This window comes from Abrus precatorius, unplaced genomic scaffold, assembly GCF_003935025.1.
Source record: "Abrus precatorius isolate BTA unplaced genomic scaffold, Abrus_2018 Scaffold10, whole genome shotgun sequence".
Taxonomy (NCBI): domain Eukaryota; kingdom Viridiplantae; phylum Streptophyta; class Magnoliopsida; order Fabales; family Fabaceae; genus Abrus; species Abrus precatorius.
This window is the reverse complement of record NW_020874292.1, coordinates 19,486,763-19,512,491: the sequence shown is the minus strand read 5'-3', so window position 1 is coordinate 19,512,491 and position 25,729 is coordinate 19,486,763. Positions and strand designations below refer to the sequence as shown.

The window sequence follows — 25,729 nt, the reverse complement described above, 5'->3', positions numbered from 1 at the left end:
ATTTCTATAATCAACTTTAGGAAAACTAATAATAAAAAATCGTTACCAAATTTTATTAAAGAAAATATTAATTTTTTAAAAAAAATTTGAAACCAAATTTAAGTACGAGAGTTGTTTACATATAAATGGAATATTAACATCTCATGATGTTTGTCGTATAAAATAATTACTTTCTAATTAATAGCACAAAATTATTGTAACTCCTAAATAAAATAGTTTATATTTTTTTTGTAAATTTATTATTATTGCTTTATTTTTAAAAAATTTAAACTTTTATAAGAAATTTTAATTTTAATATTTTAAAAAACACAATTTTAGAAACAAAATTGTTTTTTAATTTGAATTAAAGGAGAAAATTATTTATAAAAACTATTATTCTTTTTTAGTTTTGATAAAATAAATAGATTTGAAAATTTATTTTGATACTTTATTTTTTTAATAAAATTAAGAAAAGTATCCATTTTCATTTTTTGAAAGAAGAAGATTTTATAGTTTTTTTTAGATATTTTTTTATCTACTTTTGAATTAAAAAAAAGTAAAATGATAAAGGGAAGTGAACACAATTGACACTTTATTCCTCCTCTTGAAATAGGAATGCTTGCTGCAGATAGCTCTATTCCTTACTTTAATATTCAATTTTCATTGCAAACCCAAATTGATGGAGACATATGAACATGATTAGATTTAAAATTTAGGTTGAGTTGTATTCTTGTTACTGATAACTTAATATTTGACATTTTTATAATAACAATAGGTCACTCTTAATCACGGAAGAGAAAAATTTATATTGTTAAAACTTATCTTAATAATAAGAATAAAATTTATAATTTTTATATAAATTTTAAAAATAAATTTTTTATTTATAAAAAATAAATTACAAAAATAGATTTTGTATCTATTTAAAAATTATTATTTTTAACTAATACTTTAAAAATTTATCAATCAAGAGGATACTATTATTATTTTTGTCTTTTTATTTAAATTTAACAACTCACAATACAATTACAATGACATGATCATTTACCTTAATTTTAAAATTTAATTATAGAACATATTTCATTTAAATTTTAAATTTAATAATATTATATTTTGTTTACATATTATTTTTTTAATTTACAAAAACAACACAAATCTTCGTTAATCTCTTAAAAAATGTTCCACAGATTAATAAAATTTAAAAAAAGTTGAAAAATGGTTGAATGAAACATAATTAAATTTTTAAAAGTTCCGGGCATTGGTTTGATTTACAATTAAAAATATTTTTTTAATGATTCGTATAAAAATAACTAAATTATAATTTTTTATATGTAAAATATAAATTACCATTTAAATATAAATTTTAACTAATACTCTAAAATTTATCGGTCAAGAGTATATTATTATACTTTATCTACGAATTTAATCTTAGAATAAATTACGTTTACATTTTTAAATTTAATAATATTATATTTATTATTAGTTTTACATATACATATTTTTTTCAATTTACACGCACAGCATAAATTTATGTTAAATAATTTTAAAATAATTATACAAAAAATAATTTGTTTCTTTCTAAAACAGCAAAACAGTGTGTTGTTTTTTCAGAAAAAGAAACAGCATAGTAGGTTTGTACGACCGCATAGGATCACATATAAGGCATATAAGAAGGTGGAAACAAGTTCTTGACTTAGCTTCGCCTCAGACGGAGTCATCGCTTCGGCATTGAGTGTTGTCCCCCCAATCCCAAGGACAGCGATCTCGTTCAGTACCGGTTTGGGTATCCAAACCCTAATGGTAATGGGGTTTAGATCTCTATGCGTTGCTCTTATCGTGCTTGTGGCTTCTCTCGGGATTGCTCCCACTTCAATTTTCGCTGAGTCTCGAAGACCCAAAAATGTCCAGACAGCCCTTCGCGCTAAGTGGCCGGGGACTCCTCTACTCTTAGAAGCCGGGTATGGATATTCCTTACTTCACCTTTTCTCTTTCTTATCAATCGTTTTAATCAATTCAATTACACTCTCTTCATGGCAGGGAATTATTATACAAAGAAGAACCACGCCTTTTCTGGCACTTCATTGACGTTTGGCTCAATGCGGATCACGGCGCTTCTCATTCCGCCAAAGACTGCGTGAAGAGTATTCTAGAACATTCCCGTTCTCTTCTACAAGAACCATTAGCGTCCTTGTTCGAGTTCTCTCTCATTCTGAGATCGGCTTACCCTACCCTCGTCCTTTACCGCCAATTAGCTCACGAATCTCTCTCATCTTTTCCTCCTCTTCATGACAATGGAGATCTTCTTGAAACTGATGACGACGCTGAAATTACTAAACTAGATCTCAAAAGCCCTGCAGGAAAATGTTGTTGGGTGGACACTGTTGACAACTTGTTTTTTCATGTTCCCGAACTTCTTTTGTGGCTTCAAACCCCTGCGGAACTGTCAGTGCTACTGCTTCTGCGTTTCCGTTAATATTCTTCTCCTTTTGTGTTGGTTCCCCTGACTCTACGTTGTTTTTTTTTTTTTTTTTTGGTTGTTAGGGCGGGTGGTTCATTTCAGAGACCCGAACTGTTTGATTTTGATCATGTTCATTTTGATTCGAGCATTGGAACTCCACTTGCTATCCTTTATGGTGCTCTTGGAACCACTTGCTTTAAGGAGTTTCATGTTGCTCTCGTTGGAGCTGCCAAACAGGTCCATTTCTTCACTTTCTGATTGTGGTTTTGGTAGTGAGGGAATACTATGTGCTGTTCCCTATGAGCATTATAATGACACTTCTATTGGACGAGGAGGGGTGTGTAGCATACGCATGTAGTTACCATTAAGATAAGATTTAAGAAATGAATGGGAGAATTCCGGAAGGAACTCTTATTAGACGTATTTAAATTGAAGGAAAAGTAGCCACTCCTATCGTGTATCATTTATTTATTTATTTTCTGATAAAATGAATTTAGAGAAGATAAGTATAGTTAGAAACTATCTTCAATTGGCGTCAATTACAATGCTTAGTGGTTATGATTCCTTTACGGTAAATTTGTAAATTAAGATTTCCTCTGTTGGAATTACCCCAGAAAAAATCTGGTAATGATTTTATATGCTTCCCTTGCAAATGTTGATATATTGTTCAAATATTTTTAGGGAAAAGTTAAGTATGTATTAAGACCGGTGTTGCCAGCTGGATGTGAAGCAAATTTCGGCCGCTGTGGTTCTGTTGGTGCCAGCGAGTCAGTAAACTTGGGTGGTTATGGTGTGGAACTTGCTTTAAAGAATATGGAATATAAGGCCATGGATGACAGTACAATTAAAAAAGGTTGGAATGATTGACATGCTTAGACTGCAGTCTACTCCATAGAGTTTTATATTATTAAATGTAGAAGCATTTTTGTTTTATATTAACGAATTATAATTGCTTTGTCCTCCTTTTCATTTTCTAACTTTGCTCAGAAATTTGGAAGTGTCATATATTATAGGAACTATGCAGTATTTTTCTTCCTTTTAATTTCTGCGTATCTCAATTGTTTGTATTGCTATTTGTAGAATTGGATACACACACACACACTATTAGCTCCCATGAACCTATCAGTCCAACACAGTCATGGGCCTTGGATTTGGAAAATATATAGTAGGAGAGATTAGAAGGGGCAGAATGGAAATTAGAGAGAGGAATTAGTGATGGGAGAGTAGATTGACGTGTAATGTTCCATATAGTGGGGAGAAGAGAGAGAATGAGTCAGTTTTGCTTTTTCCTATTGGTAGTGGGAAACGGTATGAACCTTTGTAGGAGCTTTCCTCTGGGTCTTGTAGAATTGATTCTGCATTATTTTCTTCTTTGTTAACAATACAATTCATATCCTTTTCATTTTGGTCGCTAACAATGGGTTTTACCTACTGAATACCCTAATCAGAGAGCAGCTAAAGGAGCTGTATGCCTGAACATAGAAAGGGAGTGGAACCAGCCATGGAAAGCCGTTTGAGTTCAGTGGCGAATCTAGTTCAAAAAGCTAGCTGACATGCAAGAGAAGTCGTAGTTGGACTTGCAAACTGAAGCTCTCAAGTTGATAGAAGAGATGAAACAAATGGAATTACACTTGGTATAGGGTTTGTCCCATGATGAGAATATGTTCCTAGGGTCTTTTCATTCTCAGCATTGCATAGATGGAGTTCCGTTAGAACAACCATCAGAAAATTCTATGGAGGAATTCTATGGAGGAATGTTGGCAGAGTTTGTGTTTGCAAAAAAGAAGGTAGAGCTTCCAGGGTTTTACGGCACTAACCCAGGTGATTGTGTTACTCGAGCTGAAATATACTTTGAAGTTCATGACACTCAACCAAAGATAAAGGTGTGACTAGCCAAAATCTCCATTGATGGGCCTATACTTCATTGGTTCACTTTATGGATAGAAAAGGAATGCTAGCCATACGCTCTTTAACACACTTCACTATTGACTAAAATTTATTGAAAACTAAAAAAATATGAAAGAGAAAATTAATTTAGGAGTAAGAAAGAATGTGACCTATGTGATTTTTGTAGTTTTCAATAAATTTTAACCAATAGTGATGAGTATGTTTCAGAGAGTGTATTGCTAGCATTACTCATGGATAGAAAATAAGCTAGAGCCATCATGGGATAACCTGAAAGCAACACTACTTTGGAGGTATGGAGGGACTTTAATGAATAATTCTTTTGAGAGTCTGGGAGAGATACAACAAGATGGAACTATGGATTCATATATCGAACAGTTTGAATATCTAGTTCTTAGGTTCCCAAAATGATGGAGCAGCAATTCATAGCCTACTATATGCATGGTCTTTAGGTAGACATTTGACAAAAGGTTCATATTCATAAACTTAATAACAAGGTAAGGATGATCGAGTTAGTGAGAGCAATTGAGGCTGACTTGTTAGGGGATGTGCAGTTTAAAAACAACGTATAAGAGAAGCTCAAATATAGGGAATGGGGGTTACTCTTGTGTTTTGTTTTCGTGTTTTGGAACAAAGCCTTTTGCCTATGGCACAACTTGGTGGAAATTCAAGTGGAATACAAAATCGGGAGTTTTGAAAGGAGGAAGGGAAGTTTGTTGGTTCAAGTTTGGGCGATGTTGGGGTTGGAGAAAGATGAGTTGGTAATGGAAAGACCGGGGAGTGTGTAACTTATCATATGGTGAACTAATGGGGAGGAAGCAAAAGGGTTTGTGTTTCAAATGTGGCCAAAACTTTCACCTTATGCATATGGCCTTGAGTGACAACTTAAGTTAATCATTGTGGACGATGAACAATCAGAGGAGGGGGAGGAGGTAATAGCCTTGGAGATGGAGGAGCATCTTGCTCGAGAGCTAGAGTGTATTGCTCTTAGCATTTATGTGGTGGGCCTAGGAGTTGGATTTTGGCCCAAAACCATGAAAATAAAAGGAAAAATCAAGGGAGTTCCATTGGTAATTTTGGTTGACAGTGGAGCTTCTCATAATTTCATTTTAATGAAGATTGTGGAGTCCTTGAGGATAGAGTATGGCAACACCACAAAGGTGGGAATTAGATTAGGAGATGGAAACCGAAAATGGGTACAAAAGAGGTGTAGCAGAGTAGTAGTTGAGTTCAAAGACTTGCTAATATGGATCGATTCTTACGTGTGCAATATGAAAGAGGTCAACTTAATTTTGGGTGTTGAGTGGTTGGTCACATTGGGAGAAGTAACTACTACTAATTGGATCCAGCAGTTCATGAAATTTGAATGACATGGAAAAAGAGTTGAATTGAAGGGTGAGCCTAAGTGGAAAGTCTAGTCCAACTCAGTCATGGGCCTTGGATTTGGAAAACATTCAGTAGGAGAAATAAGAAGGGGCATAATGGAAATTAGAGAGAGAAATTAATTATGGGATAGCAGATTGACGTGTTCACCTAATGAGATAAGGTTTGATTGTTGTTGTTGAGCAGAATGACGTGTAATGTTTCATATAGTGGGGGGAACATAGTAGTCAATCCTGAATAGCGGCACGGAGTGACCTATTCCAAAAACGCTATAGCTGGATGACTGCTATTTTAGGCATTTTGAATATACATCATATAAATTAGGCTACACATATATATGCTGAAAAATATAAAATTAAGACCCAAATTGAAGACATGTAATATTATTTTCCAATAGCTTTACTAATGCACAGGAAGAAATTGAAACAAAGGCAATTCTGTGCAACTAATTGGCAGGAGTAGTCTTTGCTTATACTTTAAGCTTTGAACAGAGTAGGAGAATCAAAACAGAGAAGGAAATAAAAACACACAGAAAAATAGAAAAAAAATGTTCAATCATTGGAAAATGTGCTAGTTTGTTGGAAAGTTCGCCGAAGATGTAGAAAAATGTCTAGGTGATGTCAAAAGCTTTGTTGAATTTGAAGAAGACAATTGGTGAGTGGAGATGAAGAAGATGACTAGAGAACGTCTTTATCGCGTTAGAAGCCTTGCCGGAGATGAAGGACACCAGAATCAGTGGAATCGCAGAGAACAGGGATGGAATGAGAGGAGAGCTGAGAGATGAAATGAAAAGCTTATGGCTCGCAAAAGAGGGAGGGAGAAGATATCAGAAAATAAGAAGGGGGCAAAATTCCAAGATTGACCGCCTTAAAAGTTGCCCAGCGTTCAGAAACAAAGGAAAAATTCAGAATTTCAGCAAGAACAGAATAGCGGCGTCGACAATTGCGATTTCTGTCATTTTTGGCCGCGATTTGCAGTGTGACAGCCGCTCCTTTAAACTGTGATGCTATTGGGTTTCCATAGCGGCTCTGTGCCACTTTGCTCCACCGTGATAGCGGTCCCTATTGACTACTGGGGGGGGGAGAGAGAATGAGTCAATTTTCCCTTTTTCTGTTGGTAGCAAGAGCTTTGCACTGTATTGCAGAATTGATTCTATAGTATTTTCTTCTTCATTAATAATACAATTAATATCATTTTCATTTTGGTCTCTGAACACCCCCCCCCCCCACACACACACAATCCCCTTCATAAAAGTTCTTCTCTTGCCTTACCTTCTTTTTTATGTAGTTTTGGTTCATTTTGTAGGTTAATATGTGCCAATGCTCAATGTCTGCTCCTGTTGTTCTGGCTTTGGCCTTTCAAGTTTGATAGTTCTATGAATTTTATTATTGATTTTGGAAAGAGAGAATTGAAGAAATATTTCCTAATTCTTCTTAACTTGGGGTTTACAAATCTGTCTTTTTAGTTTATAGTTTGTCAAAGACTCAAAATAATTTGGTCAAGGAATTTCTTTTAGTTATGAGAATAAGTGACTTGAATAATTCCCTTATTAATGCAGGTGTGACTTTGGAGGATCCGCGCACAGAAGATCTTAACCAAGAAGTCAGAGGATTCATATTCTCTAAAATTCTTGTTCGTACAATCTCTCCTATATTTGTTTTTATCATTCATATGTAAAAATTCAACTAATATTTGTAGTTACTATCAATTAATTCTGTTATTTGTATCAAATTAAATTAGAAAAGCTGTGTCTGTAAGTACCAGATTTCTGTTATATCATACATGTTTTAGTCACCCTTCCCCCTTTTATAAATGCTCTATGCTGTAGTTTGACAAATGTTAACCGGGGAAAGTGGCTTTTAACATCTATATACTTTTGTTTTTCAGGAATTAATGACAATTTTTTTGTTGAAATTGTCAACAAAAAACTGCTGGTACAATAGTTGTTTATATTGTATCTTTTGGGTCTGAACAAAATGAGAAATAAAGAAATAAAACAAGATATAAGTAGAAACATAACCAGAACATACAGGAAAACATGAATCATGATAAGTGCATCACACTAGAGATTGAAGAATAAATTGGAAAAAAGTTCTCTGCTAGTTTATTTTTGCTATGAAACTATGATGGCCATAATTCACCTAAAAGTTGAGGCTTGAGATTGTATATTTAGATTTAGAATTGATAGTTTTCTTATACATGCTAATATGCTCTAGCCATTTATGTCATGGATGCTGTTTTGAATTCAAGAAATCACAATTGTAGCTTCCTTTCAATTATTATACTTTATCATACATGTTTTCCTATTAAGTGTGCATAATGTTACCTTGATTCTATTTTTTATTAGTGATGAGACTTTCTAATCTATTCTATCTGTTTGATATCAATGTATTGACAGTTGCTGTTTGTATTAATTAGATTTATTCCCAGGAAATTATTGAGGTACATTTGAGTTTACATGTTTGTGTTTACATGCAGGAGCGTAAGCCTGAGTTAACATCTGAGATCATGGCTTTCAGGGATTATCTATTGTCTTCAACTGTATCAGATACACTTGATGTTTGGGAACTAAAGGGTATTGGAACCTCTTCTTTTTGTGATAGTTGCAATTTATTGATAATTTATTTCCATTTTAGTTGGGTTTAATGAACGATGCTGTAATATATATTGATAACAGATCTAGGGCATCAAACTGTACAGAGAATAGTCCGTGCCTCTGATCCTCTGCAGTCAATGCAGGATATCAATCAAAATTTCCCTAACATAGTTTCTTCTTTGTCTCGTATGAAGGTAGATAACCTTGTTGCTTTTGTTGGATGCTTAAATATAAGATATTTTCCTCCAAAAATTGTCTATTTTATTCTTATGGAAATGTGACCTGCAACAGCTTGATGATTCTGTTCGGGATGAAATAATGGCAAACCAGCGGATGATCCCACCTGGCAAGTCTTTAATGGCTCTCAATGGTGCTTTAGTCAATGTTGAAGATATTGACCTTTATCTGTAATATTTTTTTCTCCTGCTGATGTTGTTTATATTATAATTTCCAAGATATTATTTGTTATTTGTATTTCAATTTGCACCTCTGTTGTAGCCTGAGGTTATTGTTTCTCTGTTATATCCATGATATGAAAATATTGCTTTTGCACCCTGATGGTTCTTTTGTTGTCAACAATAAAGATTGGAAGATTTAGATCAAGGTCCATTTATACTTCACTATGTGCTTATTCTGGGTTGAACTTGTTTAAGGTAGCTTTGTTATCTGATGGAATTCCTCATTTAAGATTAGCTTAGTTGTCAAGGTCAAATTCCTTTGTTAACTGCAGTGGTATATGCTTTTATCAACTAATTATTATTTGAAAGAATTACTTTTGGCTTCTAAGCAAGTAAACTTTTGGCGGCTATTTGATTATGGTTTTGTGAGCTGGGCCCTATTGTTTGATAGATCACATTTTTTGGAACCTGCTGAAGAGGCTGTGAGCCTGTGGTTATTGGATTGTGCTTATTTTGCATTGCTTGAGCTTCTATATTACTCTTTTGGTAGAACTCTTACAGTTGTAGGCCTGTGGCTATCTTCCTGTTCTGATGACAAAAAGTCTCTCAATGGACATGAATATCTAGTCTGTGGGGTCAAAATATTTAACCCAAAATCTATAGTATTTGATTGTATTGGAACTTATGAATCTTTTTCCCAATATCGTTTTTCTAGATAGAAGCCTACATTATATTGCTACTCTTTGATACTAACACTGCTGATGCTTGACTTGTTACTTACATGGATGTCTTCAAGTAGAAAAATTTCAGACTTCTGATATTTTATTGTTCTTATCTTTCATTAGGTTGATTGACTTGGTTCATCAGGATCTGTTGTTGGCTGATCAATTCTCCAAGTTGAAGGTGAATGCCATTCATTCTTCATGTTGGCATATTTAGTACTGGACTAATTTCTGGTTAACTTGTTCATGTACCCAATATTGGTGGACAAATGAATTGTCTTTTGCATTCTAATACTTGAGATTTGAGAGTCAATATAGACATACATAGTTATACATAATATAAAACGGAAAGAGTATAGTGCCTTCAGATGTAATCAATACTAGTTGACTAGGAAGTGTTGGGAACAAAATGTTATAAAATGAGGACAAAGCAAATTAGTAATGGTATTGCTTTGGTGCAAAACAGTGGTTGTTGGAGTACTTAAAATTTTAACTGTTACATATTGGTATCTTTCCATTTTTCTTTAAAACTCACTTGTGCTTATCTGTTGTGAGAAATTGACATAGATATTTTGTTCTTGATTGATGCTTTGGCATTTATTTAGATTGTAATTGTGATGTTCCCTGTTATTACAGATACCTCATAGCACTGTGCGGAAACTGCTGTCAACTTTACCTCCTTCAGAGTCCAGTATGTTTCGTGTTGATTTTCGCTCTACTCATGTACATTATCTCAACAACTTGGAAGAAGATGACAAGTACAAACGGTGGAGGAGCAATCTAAATGAGGTTAACTACTTGATTTTGAAACTGGGCATATTATTGTTTTTAAATTATTCCTGGTCTAATTTTTGTTGGAACATAATTTTTTTTTTAGATCTTGATGCCAGTCTTCCCTGGGCAGCTACGCGAAATACGTAAAAATCTTTTCCATGCTGTTTTTGTTCTTGACCCAGCAACAACTTTGGGTCTTGAGGCAAGTTTATTTCCTCAAGCTTAACATTTTCACATTGTTCTTTGTAAGTATTTCGAAGTGACATCCCTCATTGCATACCTTATTATTTGGAACCTTGCAGTCTGTTGATATGATCATATCATTGTATGAAAATAACTTTCCTGTGAGATTTGGGATTGTGCTGTATTCTTCAAAATACATCATGCAGTTAGAGAATCATTCTGGCAAAGAGGATCAAGATAAATTTGAGGAGGATATATCTGATATGGTAATTTTCACTTTTAGGTGTTCAGGAATATACACAAAAACACAATTTTGAGGAAGTTTGACTGGCAGGTGTATGATACATTGTCTTTTTTGTTTCACTTTTCAGATTATACGCCTCTTCAGCTATATTGAGGGGAATCATGGAATTCAATTGGCGTTTGAGTTTTTAAGCAATGTATGAATTTGTCTTCAGTATTAGTTATCTTCTGTTCTCTGTTTATGTGGCATTGTTTTACCACTGCTTTTATTTTGATTAAAAATATTTATATACAAATACAGAAGAATACATATGGGGAGAAAATGAACAGTTGCAGTTATATGTTGCACATGCATATTATTCCATCTGTCTTGCAATTACTTGTCTAAATTCGGACTTTGAATCATTTGAGTTTCTTGATTCGACTCAACTTCAAATTCCCATCCTTATAGTTTCACCCTGAACTTTTTGTTTCCTCGCCTATAACTGCATTTTTTTTTTCTATATAATCACTCACAAATTTGAGGTCATAGACCTAGTGACCATTTCACAGTGCCCCCCCCCCCCCCCCCACAAAAAAAAAAAAAAAATCAACATAGAACAAGAAAATCCTAATGTCATATAAATACGCACTCTATTTCCTAAGGTTCCAATTCAATAAGTTTTTTGTAATATGGATAAAATGACATGACTGTATATCACGGATTTGCCTTTTGTCAACACAATGTTGACATTGTTGTGAGTCATCTAGAACTATACCTACCATGTCAACACAATCTTGTATGCAATTCAATTGAAAGAAAATTTCTTGTTCATGTTTTATAGGTTAACAAATTACGGATGGAATCAGATGATCATGGGGATGATGCTCATCTTGAACTGCATCACGTTGAAAGGGCATTTGTGGAAACAATATTGTGAGTTTTGCTGGACTTCTCCACGGACTAGTGTGCCCTAAACATTTCTCTACTATGACACTTCTGCTCTTTTTTTTTTGGTTTTTTTTGGGGGGGGGTGTTTAAAATTCTGTGTTTCTATCTGTCCTTTTTTATAGACATGGATTGAATATTCTCACTATTCTTCTGTAGACCAAAGGTAAAGTCCCCACCTCAAGAGATATTACTAAAGCTGGAGAAGGAGCCAGAGTTGCAGAAATTGTCACAAGAAAGCTCCATGCTTGTATTTAATCTTGGTTTGTCTAAGCATCATTCTTCTCTGTTGATGAATGGGCTTGTTATTGATCCAACTGAGGTAATAACTATTTGAATGTTTTTCTCTACCTAATCTTATTTCCAAAAACCATTATTTTTTTTATAATTCTGCAGTTCTAATCTTGTGTTTCCTATTGTAATGAAAAAAAGATACCTCAATTCACATTACTTTATACTTTCCATAAAGTAATGTAATTTTTTAAAACTTTATACTTCATACTTCATTGTAATTTTTTAAAACTTTTTAATGTGATCCTTTTTAATCACCAACAGTTAACCACTTTCATTTTACTCTAATGTCCACCCTGTACTATGGAGGATAGAAATCCCGTTTAGCCGTGTACTTGATGTGTTGTTTATCTTTGGGTCTATTTTGTGTGCTCAACTTTAATTTCAAGTACTCAATTTTCATTATTAACTATAATTAGTGTGTCATCAGAATAGTGTTAATTAAATTGCTTCTGCCACTTATATATTTGCAATTGATTTTACCAGGAGGCTCTACTAAATGCCTTGAATGATGAGACTCAAAGAATACAGGAGCAAGTTTATTTTGGACAAATCAAATCTCACACTGATGTATTAGCTAAGTTCCTCTCAGAAGATGGCATTCAACGCTACAATCCTCGGGTTAGTGTTTTACTATTTGCAAGTTCTCGGAAACTTGTCTCGTATAATGATATTTAACTGACCAATATCTAATTGGTGTAGATTATCTCTGATAATAAACCAAGGTTCATATCTCTGTCTACGTTTTTATTTGGAGAGACATCTATACTGAATAACATTGACTACTTGCATGCTCCTGGAAGTAAGTTATTTACATGTTAGAATCTGAGTTCATTCTTGCAGTCTGGTTCTTTTGTCTTAACATGTTGATTGTTTTTGTTCAACCCAGCGATGGATGATTTGAAGCCTGTGACACAACTTCTTGCTCTTGATATCACTTCAGGGAGTGGGTTAAGATTGCTTCACCAAGGCTTAAATTACCTGGTTAAGATTGATTTGCATTCTGTTGAATATTCTTTTTCCTTTTACATTTTCCCTCTTGATGCCCATCATGTGTTGGACCTACCTATTCAGTGCTTCTGAACATCTCTTATTTTATTTTCACATTATGCTATAGATAGAAGGGTCTAAAGATGCTCGTGTAGGTCTTCTGTTCAGTGCCAATCAGAGTGCAGATTCATTTAGCCTCCTTTTTGTGAAGGTTTTTGAAATCACTTTATCTTCGTATAGGTTTGTTTTCTAATTCTAGAATTAGTTTCTTTTAATTGATTGATTTATTATATTTGATTTTGTAGTTTTGCAAATTTCTTTTTGAAGTCAAAGTATGGTTTTATATCAATTGTGTCAATGCATGGTTTTATGCAGCCATAAGAAGAATGTATTAGCCTTCTTGGATCAGCTCTGCTCACTCTATCAGCAAAAATACTTCCTTAAATTGGCTGTGGAAGTTGATAGCACCAAAGCATTTATTGATAAGGTCTGCGAGCTTGCTGAGGTTAATGGATTACCATCTGAGGGGTATAGGTCTGCCCTCGTAGAATTTTCTGCTGATGAAGTGAGAAGGCATTTGAGCAAGGTACTTCTGCTTGTTTTGCCATTTGAACAATCACGTTTTGGTGCTTGTATAACTCCTCTACACCACTTACCTTTCCATTGCTTACCTACACATGTTTTCAGTTGATCCTTGTACCTTCTAGAGATTATTATCTGCTTCTCTTACCTTCCCTCTCTGCTTCTCCCTTTCATTTCTTTATTTTTTGGAGTTATGTACAGTTCTTTACTCAATCTCAGAGCCTTCCTCTGATATTTTTCTCTTGTTCAGTAATCGTGAAAGTTTGTATTAATGAGGTTTCTTGCTGTCAGGTGGAAAAATTTCTGTTTGGGATACTTGGGTCTGAATCTGGTGTTAATGCTGTCTTCACTAACGGAAGGGTAAGATTGTTTTGGTTTCTTTGCTCATGTCATAGTGTACACGGTTTCTGTTGTGTCTGTGTGCATTAAATTTGATTAGTTTTTCATCAACGATAGGATCACTTTGTCAGCCCTGAGTTAACCTTAGCATTTATGTTGTTTAGGTAACTCATCCTATTGATGAAAGCTCATTTTTGAGTGCTGATCTGCATCTTCTTGAATCAATAGAATTAAAGCAGAGGACAAAGCACATTTTGGAAATTATTGAAGAAGTGAAATGGCAGGATGTTGACCCTGACATGCTGACAAGGTTTCTTCATCTTTGCTCGTTTTGTTGTGGATCTGTATTTTTTGGTTATTGCTTGGAGTTATATTTACATCTATCATCTTCCCATCACAAACATTCATTTGGCATTTTTCTTGGTATGAAAGAAGGTAAACATTTCTAATTAAACAACTATGTGGATCACACCTGTTGCTTTCTATATGCAAAAACACACACCCTATCTTGAATCACAGAAAGGTCATCAAGATCAGGATTATGGGGGGCACAGGAGCATTTCACTTGTTTGATTTCTGGACAATACTGCATAATGAATTAGAAATAAACATAATGTGATTCCTTGCATTATTAGGGAAATGATAGTTTAGAAGGATTGTAAGCTTGGCAACACTGATAACCGCTTATAGTCTGTGTTCTTTCCAGTTCCTAGTTGGATGTTATGTTTAATTGTTTTACAAAATCCTTACAAATTTTTTTTTATTTATATCTTTTTTTTTTCTTCACACAATGACAGATAGAATTTGCAAATATTATTTATTGTTCTCCTATCTTTATCTGTTTTTAGAACATATTGCAATTCTTCAATCTTTCCTTATGTTTTTGCAGCAAGTTCATTAGTGATATTATCATGGCCTTATCATCTTCAATGGCTATGAGGGAGCGTAGTTCGGAAAGTGCTCGTTTCGAGATTTTGAATGATCAACATAGGTAATTTTAACTACTTACAGTATACTCAATTTGGATTGAAGGAATGGTAAATAGAAGAGTAAAGGCATGAATTGTGCTTGATTTATCATTTTTTTTATGTTTATTCTTGCTTAGGTTGCTGACTTAAGTCTTAACTGTATAATTATATGATATTATGATAGGGACGTGTACCCATGAACTACTAAGAAAGAATGACTCTTTATTGATAAATCATTAGGTTTCAATCCAGTTCCAATATGAAACTAAAAATCAGACTTGGGAAGGAAGATACATTGTGGTTCCTAATTCTGGGATTTTCGAGAGACCCAACACACTCCAATTACAGACTTCTTAAAATTTTCCTCCCTTTTTACTCTTTATTTATAGGTGTTGATATGTAAATATGGTAATTAGGAATTGGAATTGCATTTATGTAAATACGGTAATTAAAAATGTAACACAGGGATCTATATTAATTGCATAATAAATATAATCCTAAAATTATGTTCCTAGTTACTGTATTTACATAAGCACAATCTTGATCATGGTAGTCAAAATCGAAATTCTACATAGAATCGGAGAGGGGATGAAAGATCGTAATTTGTAAGGTCGTAACACGGACCGTAAGATCCTACAAAATTGTATATATACATATAAAATAGTATAAATATGAAGATGAGAGAAGCTAAATAAAGGCAGATGCCCACTAAAACAGAGCAAAAATGGAGATGAGAGACAGGAAGAAGGAAAAAGATAAGTTAGGTAATGTATTCTGATGAGAAGACTATTTTATTTTACCCTTTAAAAAAACTTAAAACAGTTTCATTTTAAGGGTAAAAAAGAAAAGTCAGTTTATTTTTAAAAGATAAAAAGTCTTTTTTACCCTTAAAAAACCTTAAAAGATAAACCCGTAAGTTTAGCAACTTAAATTGACAAGCAACAATAGCCCCAACCACACAAACACAGAAAGAATCTAGAGAGAGAACAACAGCAACGTAGCATCACACAACAGCAGGACAGAACAAGCTGTAGGTTGCAGCACAAAGCTTTGCAAGTTGCAAAATGAAGCTTTGCAAGTTGCAGATCACACAGTCGCTGGAGCAAAGCAAAACGGGGTTGTGTAAAGTGAAATAGAATCGCAGAGCAGAGGAAGGAAGAAAGTTCTGAATAAAATTTGGGGATTTTAGTGTTTCAATAGGTTTTAAGCAAACTGTCAAAAATATGCGGGTTGAGTCATTGGGGGTTAAAAATTGGGTTTTCTCAGCACACGGGGGTCATTCGTGCTTACCGATTTTACGGTCCAGCACAGCGATGCCACCCAATCCTAGTGATTTGCGATTTTGAGAGCAAGCTAGCACGGAGAGGGGGTTGGGAATCGTAAAATCACAGGATTTTGCAAGCCAGCACGCGATTTTGACTACTATGATCTCAATATTGTGTTCCTATGACTGTATTTACAGATCAACACCCCCTCAAGTTGGAGCATAAATATTATATGCACCAAGCTTGTTACAAATATATTCCACCTAGGTCTCCTTAACTACTAAGTGAACAAATCAGTTAGCTAACTGGTCATTGCAGCCAACAAACTTGTTGCAATTTCTCCTGAGAGAACCTTTTCTCTAATAATAAATGTCTGGTCCGTTCATGAAAAATTGGACTAGATGATATATGTAGTGCCGTCTAATTATCACAAATCAACTTCATTTTATTGACCACTCTTATTTTAAGTTGTAGGAGTAATTGTTTAACCAAATAAGTTCACACGTAGTTACAGCTACAACATAATGTTCTGGCAACAGTATGTTGCTTCTTGCTCCTCCATGAGATTAAGTTTCTTCCAATAAAGATACAATATCTAGACGTAGATCTTCTATCTGATGGTGACCCAGTCCAATCAACATCAAAGTAGCCAACATTTGCAGCATTTTCCTTGTTTTGGTAAAGTAATCCTTTGCTTGGTGCAGTCTTGATGTATCTAAGAATGTGAACAAAAAATGTGTTCCAATGACTATCATAATGAGGATTTATAAACTGACTGACTACACTCATGGCGAACACGATATCGCATCTTGTGATTGTGAAGGAGTTGACTTTACCCACCACACATTTGTATCTTTCTAGGTCTTTCAATGTTAAAGTCATACATTAACTATAAATATGGTTAAATAAAATATTATAGAGGCTCAAACAATCCTCACCTTACGAGTTAGCTTTTGAGATCGAGTTAGGCTTAAAGTCCAAATTCAACATGGTATCACAACCTATCATAGATCTAATATTAAGCCACCCTTGACTGAAAAATGAAAATTGGCCCCATGAATTGTCGTGGTGCAACTTACATGATCTTGTGGCTTATCCAGTACTATATTTTAAAAAAAAAACAGTCCTGCAATTTTAATTCTTTAAATGTCCAATTTTGAGTGTGAGGAATGTGTCGAAGTCCCACATCAACTATAAAAATGACTAAATAAGAGCTTATAAATGCTAAAGCAATTATTGACGTCCCACATCAACTATAAATATGACTAAATAAGAGCTTATAAAGGCTAAAAAAAATTTAAACTGATGAGCTAGCTTTTAGGATTAAGTTAGGATTAAAACCAAAATTCAACATAGTATCAAAGCTTATTGTAGATCCAATATTGGGCTACCGTTGACTGAAAAAAAAAATATATGGCCCCATAAATTTTCTTAGTACAATTAATCTGGCCCCATGGAGTTCCTAGTGTGACTTACCTGGCCTAGTGAAACTTACCTAGTCCCACGACTTTCCCAGTGCTACCTACCTGATCCTGTGACTTATCTAGTGCTTTATTAAAAATAAAATAAAAACAGTCCTACAATTTCCATGTTGTATACTATAAAAATGACTAAATAAGAGTTATAAAGGCTAAAACAGTCCTCACCTTACAAGTTAGCTTTTGGGGTTGAGTTAAACTTAAAGCCCAAATTCAACAATAGGCATAAGTATCTTGCATGTCTGTTATTAACTTGAGAAATTATCCCATTACAGCTTTTATTTCTCCTAATGTATGCATGTCTTACTGGTGGTCTATCATATTAACAATGTTCCATTGCTTTTTTTTTTTTTTTTGTGCAGTGCTATTATCCTACATAATGTAAATTCTAGCATTCACATTGATGCTGTTCTTGATCCTTTAAGTCCCACCAGCCAGAAGTTGTCTGGAATTCTTCGAGTTTTGTGGAAATATATTCAGCCCAGCATGAGGATTGTTCTGAATCCATTGGTTGGTTGATAGCTATACTGCTATAGTTCTATATACACTTGTATTTTTTAAACATTTAGTTTGTGTTATATAGCTTGTTCCTTCTTTAATTGTTTTCTTAGGCCTTTTGAATCAAAATAATAAAGATAAAAAAAAAATTATAATTTTGTCTCTTTCACCTTGAATTTGAGAATACAAAAGAAAAGTGCTGTTGGTTATGTGAGTGAACTGAACTCCCCTTAACCTTAACTTTTTCAAGGTCCGAGGCCAACTGTTATTAACTTGTATGTTTGTGCCCTTTTAGTTGAATTTTTACATAGCAACTTATATCTGAACTGATATTATCATTTTGCTTAGTCATTTTGCATTTCCATCTAACATAAGCTTGTAGAAGTAGCTCATTCATTCTACAGTGGTCACCTATTGGCTTGTAACTATAACATCTTATTTTATTTTATGGAATTTGGAAAATATAATTTAAAATAAGAATATAATATTTTTGTCTTCAATCATGGGGATATGACTGCATATGTCATTACTTTATTTTTGGCTTTTATAGATCCTTTGACCCTGTGAGATTTACTACCAAAACTGCAGGATTTTTTACAACTACAAGTTATATTTTCTTCAGTTTACGGCTAACATAATAAACCTATTTTGAGTGCCATTTTTCATTTCTTGCCAGAGTTCCCTTGCTGATCTTCCCCTGAAGAACTACTACAGATATGTAGTGCCATCACTGGTATGTAGTACACTTTTGACTTTTTTTATAATTCCAGATAAGATTTGAGGTTTTAGTTCTTAGCTTTTTATTACTTTTGCAGGATGATTTTAGCAGCTCTGACTCTTCAGTAAATGGCCCAAAAGCTTTTTTTGCTAACATGCCGCTGTCTAAGACACTCACCATGAATCTTGATGTTCCTGAACCTTGGCTTGTTGAGCCTGTTATTGCTGTGTATGTATTTTCCTTAGCATATTTTGGATATAAAGCCATTCACGAGCCTCCACCTAATTGCTAAATATTTTAGTGGAGTTGGTCTTGGTACACTAAAAGATTGGGCTATTTGGTTGGGCTCATGAATAACTTCATTTCAAACACGATTGTCTGTTAATGTACTGGTTCCTTGATTCACCTGTATTTCGTGTCTTTTTGTGTGGAAGTAGGGAAGGTGTAAGGACAGGTGTTGGAGCAAATCACTTTGACCTCCACATTTTTAAATTTTAGTGTACATATAATCTTTTTTGTTAATTGTAAAATGTTCAACCATTCTAGACATGTTTGATGTTATTGTACTTTACCTTAAAATACCTTTATTTTTATAGTACAGAAACGTGTGATAAGTTTGAATAAACACTTCTTACTCTTTAAAATGGTGTAAATCACAAAGAAGAATAAAGGGTGGGCTCTGCATCGAAAGATTCTAAACCTTAGTTGGTTTCATAATTAGCAGAAGGTACAGACTTTAAAACAAGAGCAACAAATTAAGTTGAATGGGCGAGTTCAAGTATAAAATGAATGCTGTGTATTGCTCTGTAAATAGAAAGTTTTCCCTTTGTTATTTCTGAAATTAGGAGGAAAGTGGATGTAATTTTGCCTTTCCCTGGGGTAGTTCTGTTTAAGTTACTTATTCATGTATTCTGTATGCATGTGTGTGTGTAATGGATACTTTTAAATTTAAATTTTTTATCGTATTTAGCATGATTTTTTGTGCTGCAGTCATGACCTGGATAACATTCTTCTTGAGAACCTTGGTGACACAAGAACACTGCAAGCAGTTTTTGAACTTGAAGCTCTTGTCCTCACAGGTAAAACTTTATTTTGTTTGTTTGCATATATAGACTGGTGATTCTTTTGATATTGCCAATAATAGCATTAATTATTAATACTATCTACAAATTCATCATCATTCTTTTCAATTGTTCATCCAATTAGGTCATTGTTCTGAGAAAGATCACGACCCTCCTCGAGGTCTTCAGCTGATTCTTGGAACCAAAATAAAGCCCCATTTAGTCGATACCCTTGTGATGGCTAATCTTGGATATTGGCAAATGAAAGTCTCTCCTGGGGTTTGGTTCTTGCAGCTTGCTCCTGGTAGAAGTTCTCAGCTCTATACATTAAAGGAAGGTGACGATGGCATTCAGAATAAACAGTCATCAAAACTCATTACTATTAATGATTTACGGGGTAAAGTGGTTCATATGGAAGTAGTGAAAAGAAAGGGCAAGGAACATGAGAAATTGCTGATACCTGATAATGAAGATCCACAAGATAAGAAAAAAGTGAGTGCTTGTATTTTGAAAATTTTACATGTCAAAAGTAAAAGAAAGAGATATATACTTTTATGCAAAAACAAGTGCAAATCCTTACAAATTCCGTTGATTTTTGTTTTCTTGTAGGGAAATAGCTGGAATTCTAACTTACTAAAATGGGCTTCTGGTTTCATTAGTAGTAATGAACAACCCAAAAATGCTGAAACAAACTCACCAGTGAGTCCCCCCCACCCCCGTTTTCTCTTTCATCTTATGTACCTTCTCTATAAATTCCCAGACCTGTAATATAGTGAACCTTTTTCCATAATAGGAGAAAGGAAGGGGTGGACGTCATGGAAAAACTATTAATATCTTTTCAATTGCTTCTGGACACCTGTAAGTGGTTCTCTTGTTTTAACTTGATATTATAATTTGCTTTTAATTATGGCCAAAAGGTACTTTTGGGTCTCTTACATATTTGCTTTCTGCTTTGACCTTTTCAAATTTTCATCCCATTTCAGACCTTTGAACTTCAAGGATTAAGAAATGTTTTTATGATCCAAAATTGCCTAGGGAAATTGATGGAACTGTCTTGCTGTTAGGAGTTTAAGAGAGAGAGAAGGGAAAGTTAGTTAGGATAGTTATTGTAGTTAGTTAATGAAAGAAGTTGGTTAAAAGGGGTTTGAGGTAAATAAATAGGATAAATATGTAGAGGAAAGGACATTCAGATTTGCTTTGTAATTGAGCTTTTGCTCCTTGTGAAAAGAGAAATCCCTTGTGAAGGGTAAACCGTTGAAGGAGAGCTGTCTCCTATTTTCTGTTCTTTCCATTTAATTTGATAAAATTCTTTCTTTTCGTTTCCATTTCGATTCTTGGGTTTGTAACTATTGAAGTTCAACATTAATTATAGATATGGCTAATAAGAGCTTATAAATGTTAAAACAATTCTCACCTTTCGAGCTAGCTTTTGAGGTTGAGTTAGGCTGAAAGCTCAAATTCAACATGGTCCACTGGCTCTATCCAGTGCTATATTAAAACAATGTTGTCAAATAACAGTCATGGTGGCACCATGGCAGAGTCGGTGGCAGTTTTAACCTAGACCACCACAACCATGTCAAAAAATGGTGGATTTACGATGGTGGCTGTTACGTGCCTGGCGGCCATGGTGGAAAATGTCAGTTTTTGAGGAAAAAAACAAATTGGGCCTCTGACCCAACCCAGGCAAAAGTGACCCTAGAACCCAAGACTGTACTCATTGATAGCACTGCTATCACACCTCCGTGGAGCGGCAGTCAGCTACAAAATACTTGCTGTCATTGACTATTTCTTCCATCGCAGTGGTTGAGCCTTAATGGCAGATGAATTCTCAGTGTAGGTGCTCATTTTCATAGCATGATGGAGAACGGGAGTGAAGGTCCGATTTTAACCCTGCTACAGTGTCGTTTGGGCTTTTTTTAAGGGCAAAATGGACTTCTTGTCCCACTTATAATTTTTTCCTTCTCTTCTTGAGCAAGCAAACACATGTTCTCTCTTGTGCTCTGTTTTTCTTCCTTCACCATTTTCACTGGAGAAGACATCCTTTCCAGCTGTTATTTGGCATCGATTTTCCATTTTTCTTCTATGTGCTTTGTTTTTCTGCTTCATACAGTGCTCTGTCATTCTTTCTGTGTCTACTTTGCTTCTTCTGGTGCTCTGTTTTTCTTCTTCAAACAGTGCTCTGTTTCTCCCCCAATCTGCATCTTCTCCAAAGGCTGTGTTCTCTTTTCCATCATTTTCCAACCATATTATTATACTTTTTTACTTATAGCCCAGAAAACTGTGACCTGTAGTGTTTTTTTATATATTGTAGTTTTCTTTATATACTTTTGTAGATAATTAATATATATATATGTATATAATTTTATTTTGACTGCCATGCTTCCACCATAATTTTGTGGCAGTTCTTTTGCTGTCCACCATGACCCACCATAAGTTATTGATAACATTGTATTAAAAAGAAAACAGTCCTACAATTTCCACCATCTAAATGTCCAATCTTAATCATGAGGAGCTGTATTCAGACAGTTGGGAAAGGAGTTAGGGTGCTGGTTGTATTCAGACACTTGGAATATTAAGGATTTTGGGAGGTCAAACTTATCTAAGATTTATGAAACACATGTTGGGGTTCATGGATTTACCCCCGTGGAAAACTTGCAGACAAAGGTGCACTTTGAGATGCATGTAGCACATAACACTATACACTTAAGTGCTAGACTGTTTTTAGGCTGTTATTTAATTTCTATCATCACAAATATAATCTTGACTTTGTTTTGGTTGATGTGTTTTTTCCAGATATGAACGCTTTCTAAAGATTATGATTCTGAGTGTTCTGAAGAATACGCATCGTCCAGTCAAATTCTGGTTCATAAAGAACTACCTCTCTCCTCCTTTTAAGGTTATACATCCACCCAATATATGCTATTATGCTTTGATGTATGTTCATTTGTATATTTGGAACTTTAAAAGTAGAATATATTGAGTTCATTCAAATTCCTTGAACTATTTGGGCTTGTGTGTTAACAAACAGGATCTGATTCCTCGCATGGCTCAAGAGTATGGTTTTGAATACGAACTAATCACATACAAATGGCCTACATGGTTGCATAAGCAGAAAGAAAAGCAGCGAATAATTTGGGCATATAAAATTTTGTTCCTGGATGTTATCTTTCCCCTTTCCTTGGAGAAGGTATAATGTTTTTCTTCTTCTGCAGCACACCCCATGCTTCTGTTTTGTTGTCTTCTGCACTATCAATTTCATAGCATCACATTTCCCATGCATGACATTGACAAGCATGCTGGTAAATGAAAAGAACAAGTCTACATAAATATGTCTGTTTAAAGTCTACCAATATTTGCAGGTCATTTTTGTGGATGCTGATCAGATTGTCAGGGCTGACATGGGAGAACTCTATGACATGGATTTAAAAGGGAAACCTCTGGCATATACTCCATTTTGTGATAATAATAAGGAGATGGATGGATATCGGTTTTGGAGACAAGTAAAGGCCTCCATTGAACTTACAATTTTTTATTTACTTACAATTTTTTTATGTTTCTATTTCATTGCACATTCTTGGTTGTCATCATCCCCATGCAATTACAAGTAGGATGGCATAGAATGCTCACTTTTTGTTGATCTTATTCTTCTGGCATAGGGTTTTTGGAAGGATCATTTGCGGGGAAAACCTTACCATATAAGGTTACTGACAAGTTTCTGGATTCTCTTGCCAAAAGTGAGTCAGAGTTAATAAAGTTCTCTGATGTTTCCATTTCTGTTTGCAGTGCTTTGTACGTTGTTGATCTGAAGAAGTTCCGAGAGACTGCAGCTGGAGATAATCTCAGAGTTTTCTATGAAACGCTTAGTAAGGATCCAAACAGTCTATCTAACTTGGATCAGGTAAGAGGTTGAGTCAATAGTTCTTCTTTACTTGTTCATTTATTTAGTTATGAGTCATGGAAGAATTACTTTAGAGATTAAGCTATTTAGTATGGTTGAGTAGTTTCTATAACTCCAACATGAGATCTAAGTGCACAATACATGACTGCTTACTTTATATTGAAATTGCCCTGTTTCATCAAAACTAATTTTTGGAAAGGCCATTTAAATCTGGATATTTTTTTGTAATATTATATAATATATCAAGTAATAAACTAATATTAATTAGGAGGAAATTAACTTAGGTGAAATTTTAAATTAATGTAAAAAGATTATATTATATGTTCTATAAGATTAAAAAAATTTAAAAGTAAAAAAACTCTTGCCTTAAAAAAAAACTGGTTTAAATTGGTTTTCTGGCTTAAATTCTTGCCTAATATTGACTCGTTCCATGTTGAATCAATCAGTCAGACTTTTATTTTTTGAATCTTACTAATGAGTACCCGAAAAATTACTTGTTAGCATTTTTGTCCTATTTTTTTTGGAAAGAATGTTAGCATGTTATGCCTTTTAAGTGAACTTTAAGATGGAAATTAAATTATAGTTTGGTAAGAAAAAACAAGTGTATGTTAATAACCTTTAATGCTAACATACACTTATTTTTTAAAAGGAGTATGTCAGTAAGTAATAGAGTAAGAATGGCTTTTCAAAACAAAGTAATAGAGTAAGAAAAATAAATTTTAACTTTACAACCATATATAAATGGTTAATATTAACAGTTATTTGAAGTCACATGATTAGTTAAAAAAGTTTTTACTTTCTTAAAAATTCACACAAATTTTATATTTTAATCTTAACCATCTATGGTAAAATCCGATTATCATTTTGTGTTCCGCTCACGGGTAAATAGTCCTCTCATTTGATATATTTCTTATATCTATATGTCAGAGTTTCATTAAATGTCTTGCGAATAAATTTTTTGGTGTTTTATATTTTGTTTTCCATTAATTTTTTTATGAGTACCTTTTCTTTACTACCAATGTAGCACCTGTTATCCTTTGTGTATATGGTTTTTTGTATTTTCTAAGGTCCTTAGCTGAAATTTGCACTCAATGGTTCAGGATCTTCCTAATTATGCTCAGCATACTGTGCCCATTTTTTCTTTGCCGCAAGAATGGCTGTGGTGTGAATCATGGTGTGGTAATGCTACAAAATCTAAGGCAAAAACAATTGATCTGTGCAACAATCCCATGACAAAAGAACCCAAACTTGAGGTGAAAAAACTGTTATTGGAAAACAACATCAAATTACTGCTGTTTGTTTTTGCAGCTCCTTGACTTCAACATATACTTATCTCCACTTTGATCTGTAGGGTGCGAGACGGATAGTATCTGAGTGGCCAGACCTTGATTTGGAGGCAAGAAGATTCACTGCACGAATCTTAGGTGATGATCAAGAACCTATGCAATCCCCTAACCAATCAAAGGATTTGACTAGTGAAGATTCATTGGAATCAGACTCAGAATCCAAGGCTGAGTTGTGAACATGATAGACTGCAATGATTTGTGCAATTCAAAGTTCATCAAAAAACTGTGATCCTTGATGCAAATTGGCACCATATAGCATCATGGTATCTTTCTCACCAAGGAGTACCTGGCTGATATATTGCCATGCCACCAAACACAATAACAACAGTGAAATGCAATGAAGATTTGCCTTCGCTGTTGGCCAGTACCAGGGTCATGTAGAAGATTTTGATTAGTGAGAAATGTTAGTGAGTTAATCTTGACGAAAATGCAATTAATGAGGACGTAGTTAGCCATGCACGCTACCTAATCTTATTACTACTTATTTAGTTATTTATCATTAACCAAAGCCTCCCCCACTGCTTTTTTCAATGCAGTTGGGGAAAATGCTGAAATCTAGCAATACCAAATATTAGACGGTGATAGTGTAACTTTATTTCTCATAATTTGCTGCTTCGCCTGTCTGTTGCAATGGGTGCATACATAAATTGTAAGTATATTTTTCCTTCATAACAAATGTCGAGCATTAAATATGGTTTGGATTGTTTAGATAAAATATTACAACAGAGT

At 34.2% G+C, this 25,729-nt stretch overlaps 1 protein-coding gene across 2 annotated transcripts; it reads left to right on the top strand.

Moving 5' to 3' along the window:
- The first annotated feature begins 1,619 nt into the window (after window positions 1-1,619).
- On the top strand, window positions 1,620-25,729 carry LOC113867034 (UDP-glucose:glycoprotein glucosyltransferase). Of its 2 annotated transcripts, none has more exons than XM_027501967.1 (37): window positions 1,620-1,934; window positions 2,014-2,418; window positions 2,518-2,671; window positions 3,116-3,287; window positions 7,281-7,354; window positions 8,201-8,297; window positions 8,400-8,512; window positions 8,610-8,725; window positions 9,562-9,619; window positions 10,075-10,227; window positions 10,316-10,414; window positions 10,515-10,661; window positions 10,767-10,835; window positions 11,463-11,554; window positions 11,726-11,888; window positions 12,344-12,478; window positions 12,560-12,659; window positions 12,747-12,841; window positions 12,975-13,087; window positions 13,223-13,433; window positions 13,721-13,789; window positions 13,933-14,078; window positions 14,658-14,759; window positions 17,842-17,989; window positions 18,654-18,710; window positions 18,793-18,923; window positions 19,686-19,774; window positions 19,902-20,248; window positions 20,366-20,455; window positions 20,550-20,614; window positions 22,550-22,652; window positions 22,785-22,943; window positions 23,116-23,256; window positions 23,413-23,456; window positions 23,540-23,654; window positions 24,755-24,907; window positions 25,006-25,729. In XM_027501967.1, the coding sequence occupies exons 1-37, from the start codon at window positions 1,774-1,776 to the stop codon at window positions 25,174-25,176; spliced, it is 4,857 nt and encodes a 1,618-aa protein (XP_027357768.1). In that variant the 5' UTR covers window positions 1,620-1,773; the 3' UTR covers window positions 25,177-25,729. The 2 variants fall into 2 exon arrangements, with proteins under 2 accessions (XP_027357768.1, XP_027357759.1); XM_027501958.1 differs by having other exon boundaries at window positions 12,747-12,862; window positions 25,006-25,707.